The sequence below is a fragment of the Scomber japonicus genome, chromosome 10, assembly GCF_027409825.1.
Source record: "Scomber japonicus isolate fScoJap1 chromosome 10, fScoJap1.pri, whole genome shotgun sequence".
Taxonomy (NCBI): Eukaryota; Metazoa; Chordata; class Actinopteri; order Scombriformes; family Scombridae; genus Scomber; species Scomber japonicus.
The window spans coordinates 21,667,820-21,677,727 of record NC_070587.1 but is presented as its reverse complement, the minus strand read 5'-3'; the positions used below and the strand labels follow the sequence as shown (position 1 = coordinate 21,677,727).

At 41.4% G+C, this 9,908-nt stretch overlaps 1 protein-coding gene across 1 annotated transcript in view; it reads left to right on the top strand.

The window, feature by feature from the left end:
- Positions 1–694: 694 nt before the first annotated feature.
- The window catches only part of LOC128366865 (furin-like protease kpc-1), a 162,238-nt gene continuing 153,024 nt past the window's right edge, over positions 695–9,908 (top strand). The window contains 2 exon segments of the mRNA XM_053327632.1: positions 695–830; positions 5,788–5,963. Coding sequence (XP_053183607.1) covers positions 695–830; positions 5,788–5,963 — 312 coding nt within the window.

The following is a 9,908-nucleotide window of genomic DNA, read 5'->3' as shown; positions in this document are numbered from 1 at the left end:
TTTTGTAAAGAAGAGATGTACTACGTAAAAACAAATTGAATATTAGTTGTTACATGATCAAAGTGGTATATTCAATACATATTATAACGTTATACTAGAAGTAATGCTGCAAACGGCAAATCATTACAAAAACAAATGCACTAAGTAACGTTACAGGTCGGAGAGGAATCTTAAGTGTTAAATCAAACAAAATCTGCCATCATTTAGCAAACAATCGAAGTATGTGATATCTCACTTGTGTACAATCCTTCAATTGTTATTGTCTTGTTTCTAAACGAGCGTTAATAACGTTAAATGTCCACATGGGTGACATAACAAGCACGCCACTTCACTACTGCATTTAAAAGGACACGAGTGTGTCAAACGACCCGCAGCACAGATGAACACACTTTACAATGTGTGTATTTGCCAGTAAATAAGGCGACATCATTATTATGTTAGCAATAACTAGCTATCGGCGTCTGCTTGTGTTGACTGCAGTTAGCGTTGGAAAACAGGCAGCAGGATTTCTAACAGGCAAACTAAACACAATAGAGCACACAGGAGGACAAATGTCATTAATACATTGACAAACCTTGTATTTATGTATCTGCTTCGGTGTAATCCGTAGTTTTAAAGCAAAGTAGGAAGACTACACAGCTGTCATCATGCCGTTGTTTGGGTTTTCGAGCTCTCCCGCGCGTTGTCATTACGCATGCGCCAGCTCTCCCTATGCTCTATGATTGGTCGGAAGTTTCTCAGTGGGCGTGGCTCGGTGGACTCCAGCTCTATAAAGCAGAATAGAAGGGCTCACGTCACCTCGGGTTCTTCGTCTCATTCTCTCTTTACAGGTAAAGTATGCTGCATCTTCGTGTCTATCCCGCAGTCTGGTGCTCTTTCAACTCCTTTTAATCCGTAAGACATTTATAAAACAGGAAAGTTAAATGTCTTCTGTCAACCACTTACACAGTTGACCACTGTTTGCACCCTCATAAGTCTTTCAATTAAAAAGTAAAAAAAAAAATAAAAAAATGCGTAGGCTATATTGTTAACATAGCCTAAGCAGGCTTTATTTATACATACTTTTTATTTACACCACAAAGATATGGCCAAAGAAACGTAATGTAAATACATACACTGCTCAATATGTTAATAATGTCTTAATTATTAGCATAAACACAGTTAGCATGTATTAATTGCTAGAGAAGCAGCTCCATCACTTTTTTCCACAGACTGGTGTCAACTTCTTGTTGTCCTTCAGTCTCACTGCAGGTGTCCCGCCCAAATGAATACAAACTACTGCAGCGTTTTATGTTGAATTTTATCCACGCTAACCCTAATTTCCATATGCAGATCTGTCTCTCCCAACAGTCCCTCTCGCCATCACACCATTTCTTGCATTCTAATGCATTCTCACATCTTTACAAAATCACCCCTCTTCCGCCACACGCCGTGGATGTGCTCGTTTAGTCGACTTACAATTCGTGATTTCTGCACGTTTGTCTTGTCCAGTGAGGATATGCACGATAGATGCGGCGTTTTGCATGCTTTCATTTGCACGTTTTATTACCAGGAGTGAGTGGAGACAATAAAAAATGGACGCGTCGGGAGATCTTTTTTTTCCTTTACGATACACCAAGCTCCCGTCTGTCTGTGTGAAGGCTCTGTCGCCTGGATGGGAAAGGTAAATGCGTTTTTTTCTCCTCTCTCTTCCTAAGCTACAAACCCATTCAGTCCTTTCTATGCACTGTAGTAGACGGAGGGAGTGAGATTTGAACCTGTTTCATCTCCCCCTCCCCTCGCCCTCAGATGAAACGTCGTTTCCAGTCTTTCATGCACAGGGACCTGGCTGGATTTTGTCTATGAACTATCACCACAATACAAGAGGCAAGACTAAACTATTGATGACTGAAAACTTCATTCAGATCATTTTCTAGACGCATGTTTTAATCCACCCCATCCTTTGTCTGGATCTAGATATGAAAGGCATTGTCTAATAGATGTAAATGGACTTTCATGTTAATGTAATAACCTGTGTATTGTGACCTGTGTATTGTGACTGCTTCAGTCAGTGCTTCCAAACAGACTTCATCAATGAGACAATAATGTATGCTTCTTGTTGATAACTACACTGACAGACTATACTACAGAGCCAACAACTGTAAAATAAGATAATAGTCACAACCACACAGGTGTTTTCCATTTCTGCCTGCAGCTTGTAGTGAGACAGGATAGACTTTTTTTTTCTCATGAGACATTTAGACTTGGGAAAGTAGAGAAAGCACAGGTGCTACTAATAACATAAATTAGATGTCCTAGTAAGTGATGTCAGTGAGCCAGCATGCATAAAAGATATAAAGTAAAAAATTGCACATTGAAAGCCAATGCAGCTGTTATGAATATCATCAGGTACACCTGTGCTTTTCCTGCTATGACATACCCAAATGTGAAATGGGCCTTTTTTTCTCCTTTTCTTTTTTTTGCTGAGTTCACCAAAAATCAAAAATGTGTCACATCCCAAGCATAGCAAGTGTGACTAAGCTAATAACAGTGAGGAGAATGTCTGTACATGTCCACTCAGTCATGTGAGGAGGTGCAATCAGTCCAAATAAGTGAAGACTCCTGTGAAGGTGTACCCATGTCTACAGAGGCTTTAAATGGTCATGATGGAACAAATGTACCTTTTGTCCCCCATTCCTGAACCACTGTAAGACCAGATGTTATGATGGCTTTAGATATAACTTTAGAAATTGGCCAGTGCAATATTATACTTATTGCAGTGCAGGAGTATCTTTCTATGTGTTGGGTTTTTTGTTTTTGTTTTTTTGCCATAGTGTAGGAAGTTATTTTGGATCAAACTAGGCAAACTTAGTGCTGAGCAGGTAGCAGCTGCCTGCCATAGCCAAAAACACCTCAATGAGAGCAGTGAAACCAAAACAATGACCTGAAAGATGCTAAACTGCTCCGTAGAGTTGAGTGGAAGTATACAGTTGGGTGATAATGTGGTGATTTACTGTATTAACCCCCCCCCCCCCCCCCCCAGTTATTTGATATATTGTTAACTTCAAAATATGATTTATATAGTAATTAAAACAATGCATTGTTATCAATAAGAAATGACAGAGTTGTTAAAAGTGGTGAGGCTGCAGTCAGTTACAGGGGTTACTGGAAGTGCCTTGCTCAAGGACACCTCAGCATTGGGGGATGCTTGGGGGGAACATATTTCAATGTTGTCAGACATTTAACCTGCAGTATTTAAGTTTGACCTCAAAACAGCTATCTGTAAGTTTTGGTTGGAGCAATAATCTGGACTTCTAAAATAATGTTATCCTATGACAGGTAGGTTTGACCTCTGGAAATCCTTACGATACAATTCCACCATTAACACCACCCCCCCCCCCCCCCACCACCCCCTCTTTAAGGAGTGTAGTCGGAAGCCTGTAATGACTTTGCATAATGAGTTACATTCTTCTTTTTCATTGGGTCTGGTTTCTAAAAGATCTCTGTATTGTACAGGGGAGAGTGTGCAAGTCCCTTTTATCTCCAGAAAAAAACCCTTGTGGCTACAGTTTGATCAATTAAACTCCTGAAAGCCCCCCCTTCCCCGCACCCCCCCTTTCATTCCCCTGCCTGAGAGGAATATAAAGTTATCAGTCTTCCCAAGCGATATGAGGACGGAAATAAGTAGTTTGTCTATAAAAATGTCCAGGTACTTTATCAGCGTCCCAGTAGGCCCCGAGGCCCTGACACTGTTCAATGTGGCTCCCCTGTACTCTAGTCTGATGTGCGCTCTCTTTCTTTCTTTCCCCCTCTCTCCCTCCCTCTCTCTCCCTCCCTGTCTACTTTGTCTCTGCCTGAGGCCCTCTCCTCGCTGGGTGGGTGTACGCTGGCGGGCCCCACACCTCAGCGGGATCGACTGGGGCTCGAGCCCCAAGTGAGGTTATCGATTTCAATCAGTGGCTCTGGAGATTGGAGCCAAAAGATGCTCTAGACTTTAAACAGTGGTCAGCTGTACTTGTTTGTTGTTTGTCGGGTGGGGCTCCAGGAGGAGGCACTTTGATTTTGACGTGAAGTCAGATAAACAAACAGAATTTTATACTATATAGAGTGAGAGAGATCTTAATCTTCCAGCTTGGAGTTTTAGTGCATGTTAGTGGGTGTATTTTGGTATTTATTTTTGTATTTTATCCAAATAGACACAAAGTATGACGTTTGCAGATAAGAAGGCTTGCATTTTAACAATGACTATATGTAGTTACTTTCATTAGATTCATCTGTTGATTATTTACTTGAAGAATCATTTGTTTCAAAAATGTATTGAAAAATTGGCTTGAAGTTGACATCATCAGATAACTTTTTTTTGTTTTCTTTTACCACAAGTCCAAAACTGACACATTTCATTTGATATCATGAACCAAGGCAAAAAAAAACCCAAAACAGGAAATGGTCACATTTGAGAAGCTGGGACAAGATGACTTTGTGCTTTTAAATTATTTGCTTAAAACATGACCATCAATTGATGATCTAATAGTTACAGGTCTAATGACTTTAGATGCAGCCGTTTAGTGATTGGAAGCTGTGTGTATATGCAGTATGCAGTAGACATTCATGTGTAAAAACACATGTACAGCAACACTTTCTATATAATTGCTTTACATTTAGAATAAACTGATGTGTACATATTTCAAAGAAAAAAACTTGACAGATAAACAGTAAATGTCGATTGCATAATCTGGGGAAAGGAGTGGGAGTTTCAATTAATGTGCATCAGCGCCGCGTTCTTCTAACATTGCATCGGGTGTTTTCTCATCGAGTAGACACTGAGAGGAGTGAGGTGACAGCTTTTTGTTCTATCATCATGAGCTGTTCACAGCAAAGTTCAGGCATAAAGACAGACTGATAAAGTTCCTGTTTTGCTTAAAGAGGGAAGTTAGTTCACACAATGAGAGCGCCGCTGTTTTTTTTTCTGCTCTCAGAAGCATTTGCATCAAGGCCAGGAGATTAAACGTGTGGGTTGGGAACTGGAGAGAGCGTGTTGTCTCGCTCGGGGCCCCCGATGCCAGAGTACTAGCTTTCATCGCGCTGGGTGAAAGATTTTCTCCTGGACGTTTCACTCTCTATGGCTACAGGTGGGTGGTTCACATGCTGTAGGTGGCAGCCACTGTGGATTTCATGCAAAAGTACAGAGGAGGTGGCTGTGGGCAAATTGTTTCACAATTGCCAATGTTCAATACTCTGCGCTGAGATGCTGAATCCCACACTGCATAAACTCATTTGTGTAGTTAGATGGCATTTGGAGTGTTATGGTAATAGTAAAATCGTAGGTGTTTTGTGCTTTTCTAATAAAGCTATTTATAATGTTAGTTTTGAGTTCATTTTAAAGAACCAATGAAAAGATGGCATATCCAGCGGGAGGCTTAATACTATATCATATCAGTTTACAAAATGATGTCTGATTCATCTGTGTGAAATGATTCATCTAGTGAAAATCAATAATTTCAGTTATTTTTTAAGTAAAAGTTTGTAACAATTGCTTCCAGCTTGTCAAAATGTGAGAATTGGATGCTGTTCTTTGTCATACATGATAGGGAACTCAATATTTTTGGTTGTTTTGGACTGTTGGTTGGATAAAACAAGCAATTTCAACACATTGTACTTTTTCCAGACGGTTATAGAAAATGAAAACAACTGGCTCATTAGGAGAATAATCAGCAGGCTAATCAATATTGAAAACAATTGTTAGTTGCAGCTCTACTGACATGCTTTTCTCCACTAAGTGATCAGTCCAAATCTTCTCTCCCCTCAAAGGCTCCATGTTCAGTGCTGTCGTGTTGGTGTTTTGCTGCCTGCTGCAGAGGAGTCCAGTGACCACAGAGGGGCATCGTGGGACCAACCGCTATGTCTTCTACGCAGTGGAGATGGACGGAGGCACCAAAGCAGCCAGAGCTCTGGCCGAGCAGCACGGCCTGGAGTTCATACAACGGGTGAGTGCATGTTTAAAACCCCTGTTATTACCTCTACCTATGGGCCCGCCATTTACATTTTCTAAATCCGGTTACTGAGGGCTTTTTTTTCTTCTTTCTTTTTCTTTCAAGAGCTGCCAAAAGTGCTGACTTGTATTTCCTCTTTTAGATGGGACTTCCATCGAATTACAGCAGTGTTTCTAAATATTTCATATCTGATCAAGGAGCAACACATAGACTGAGCTGTCCACACAGTGACACACACATTAAAAAAAAAGGCACAGACATGCACATATATACACAGAGATACACGTGTCTGATCAACTCCTATTTGTGGAGTTGATGTTTGGCTCTTCACCTGTTTGCTCGAATTTTAATCTGTCATGCTGAAATCTTTCCATTCGTCAGAAAGACCAGCTGTGATTTATCCACATCGATACTTTTAAAGGTTACTTTGGTTGTCGAGTCTGCAAAGTGTGTCAGCTCCCTCCAAAATGTTCTCGGCTGCACTGAAAAAATAAAGGCTCCAAGCGGGTCTCGGTGAGGTGGAGCTCTTTTTTTTTTTGTAAGAATGAGATCAAAGAGGAGGTTCAGGGGGTATGTGAGGTTTTGAAATGAACTTTTTCTGATTCTCTTTTATGAAAGATTCACATTGAGAAAGATTTAAAAGGTAAGAGCTCGTATGAATTGACATCCATTCCCACTGTCCTCTTTTATATCCAGGATTGAAAAATGATTATTTTATTCAATACTGTCTTTTCAATCATCAAGACTTGACTAGCCAAAACAGATTATTTGGCTTAAATGTACTGTTTGATTAAAGACATGTTTCAGCAGGCTTATGGCTACAGAATTTTGGATAGTTAACCACACAGATGCATTAGATTGATAACTAAATGTGCCTGAGCTTCAGTCCACTGAGGGGTATTCATAAAATGCTTCAAGTCAAAAGAAACTAATCAAGTGAAGCAGATTTCTATCATTTAAATGTTTAGTTGTAGAATCGGGTTGTTTTTCCTCTATATAAACTGCTCTAAAAAAGTTGAACCACATCACACTTATAGCCTCCAACAGACAAGTTGTTGTCCTCACATCAGGCTCTATGTTGCACTTTATTCATTTCAAGTGTATTGCACTTTGTTCTTTGGCAGCAGATCTACCCATTGATTTTGTTCACAGCAGACCATCAAAAAATGTGATTTGAAGTTACTGATAAGTGATACTGAAGGTGTTCGTGTGTGTGAGTGTGTGTTGACATTATTGATAAGAGTCAGTGGCTGTGGAGTCTGCTGGCCTGGTGTGGGGCTGTGTGTGCAGCATTGGCTCTGGGGAACAGGGGACACAAGCTCATTTCAACCTTGGCCCTGCTGCTGCTTCTGCTGCCGCCTGGATCATGAATAAAACATCTCTTTGACCTTTATTAGGAGCGTATTGGACAGTCCAACCCACCGTCTCTGCCCGTCTCTGCCCCCCCCCCATCTCTCTCACATTGTCCCTCATGTATGCACACAAACACCTCTGCCTCGTCCCGCATTGTCTTTTGCTCTTCCTTTTTTTATACACCACTGAAAGTCCCTTGATGCAGGGAGCACTTTGCAGTGACCATTCATGTAAACAAAACCAGATGCACTCTCCCCATGTATGTATTTATGCATATACACAGCACTATGAAACATGCTATATTCATGCATAAACACAGTACTATGGAACACAGGCTGTACTTGCAATATTAGTTTACATTCTGGATTTGCATTTGAGAAGAGCTCAACAATTCCAAAGCATGTTAAAAATGCTGTAGTATGAGTGTGTAGTTAGTTGTCCATTGTGTAGGATGTGCAGGTACTGTGTTGTGTGTTAATGTGGTTCCCAGCCCACCAACTCCACATCCCAAGAAGAGCTTCAGAAAACCCCCACTTCACACCCCCCCCTCCCCACCCCTCCCAGGTCCAATCTGCTGACTGGCTCCTTTTACCTGTCTGTCGCCAGAGGCTGATGCTAAATGTCACTGACACTAAATCGCCTTTTGTTAAGTCAAACCTATTTTAATTGTGTCACCTGTGATTTGCGCCTTGCACGCTGCAAATATCGTATATCATGAAGAAGGCGGCGCATCATGATACGTTATTTATTTTATTCTTTTTCTTTTTTTTTCTTTTGAAAACATTGAAGTGGAATGAAAAGTCTGACAAGCCCAACACCAGCTCGGGAGGATTGTGATGTCTGCTCGCATTCCAGTGGTAATGCTGCATGAGTGGAATGGGAATCAAATGTCTCCATGCTGGCACTCAACATATCGTTGGTCTCTTTGATTTAGTGTACAGCATCCAGGAAAATGTCATCGCGTCTCTGCGTGGCGCAGGCTTGACATATCCATTTTGCAACTTAAAATACAAAGAAAAACAAAAGCAAAATACCCGAGATGATGTCTTTATACCACACGGACAGATTTACAGTGATGCATTGCAGTTGCTTTTTCTTTTTTCTTTTTTGCAGGTGCTTCTTTTTTTGCTGCAGACACACTGAAGCCTTTCCTGTCAGTCTTTAAACGTGTGAGAGAGAGATCGAGGAGATTCCTCCACATTTATCCTTCAGTCGACTTACACGTTGCTCATTTAGAAATGTTTAAAGACGGCTCACAATTTGTCAACATTCTTTTTAAATTAGAGCGCGTATCAGCTCATTCAGAGCAAGATGAGTTGCTATGGGGAAAATGTAGCATGTCCCAATTTGAATAAAGGAAACACTGTAAGTAAACACAACAAACGCAGTGCAGTTTACCCAGTAAGCCCTCGCCGGTAATTATAACGGCGACGTGGCAGTGCTGACTCGGATTCAAAGATTACTGTCATACAAAGGTGAGTTTCATCTCCAACCCAAGGCTGTGGTGGTTTAATGCAATCATTAAGAGGCAGGGAGAAAGAGATGCTCTGACTAGGCAAGTAATGGCAGCCATTACAGGTGCAGGGTTTCACAGACAATGACAAAGAAAAAAAAACAAACAACCTGAACGTGATCTAAAGTAGATGATTTTTTCCCGTTTCACTTTATGCCGGCACAGACAGCACAGCGGCTTGATATTACACGCTGATAATAATAATAATAAAAAAAAAGAAAGATAGAAAGTCTCAGCTTGCAGGCTTACTTACAATACAGCCGACCTAGTTTTAAGTCACATCACATAATACTGCATTGTTTACAGGTATTATTTCTTGCTTATTTAAGATTTTGCAAATCCGATTAGAGCCAGATTATGTCTATGTGTTGCATTGTCTTTATTTTTTAGCTGAGATCACTGCTTCTTGAATTAAGTGTCTGCATATATATAGGTGTGTGTGTGTGTGTGTGTGTGTGTGTGCGTGCAGGGGTTTTTGTCTTGAACTCTGACATCAGGAAGTCCCTGGTCTCCAACCAATGGTGAAAGGCCTCCCAGATTCCCCTTCTCTCCAGTGAGGTGGAATACTGCTGGCAGATTACCATATTATTACCATATCATTAGCATAACATTACTGCGGCACAGCTTGGCTCGCTGTCTGCGGACGTGCTATCAGCTCATCGAGAGATTCAATCCCCAATCCGCTCCATGCTAAAACCCCCGCCGCCCTCCCTTCCCCTCCCTCCCTCCCTCCCTCCCTCCGTACACTCGAGGTGTGTTTTCCATCCGAGTAAAGCAGATGTAATTGAGGTAGAGCACTGGATTTACCAGCTAAATGAAATCACACAAACGCTTCACGATCAGCCAGGGCCGCTGTCGTACACATTCAGAGAGCTCCCTCTTTGAAACCTCGTACCGCTGCACCTGATTCAGAATTTCTAATATCCTCTCAGAAATAGCCTCAGTCAGATGCTAAGCTATGTCAAGCCTTACTCTGGCTGGATCACTCCAGGCTGTTATGTTATGACCGTGCGTGTGTGTGTGTGTGTGCGTGCGTGTGTCTGGTGGAGGAAAAAGGCCGACGTGCTACCATC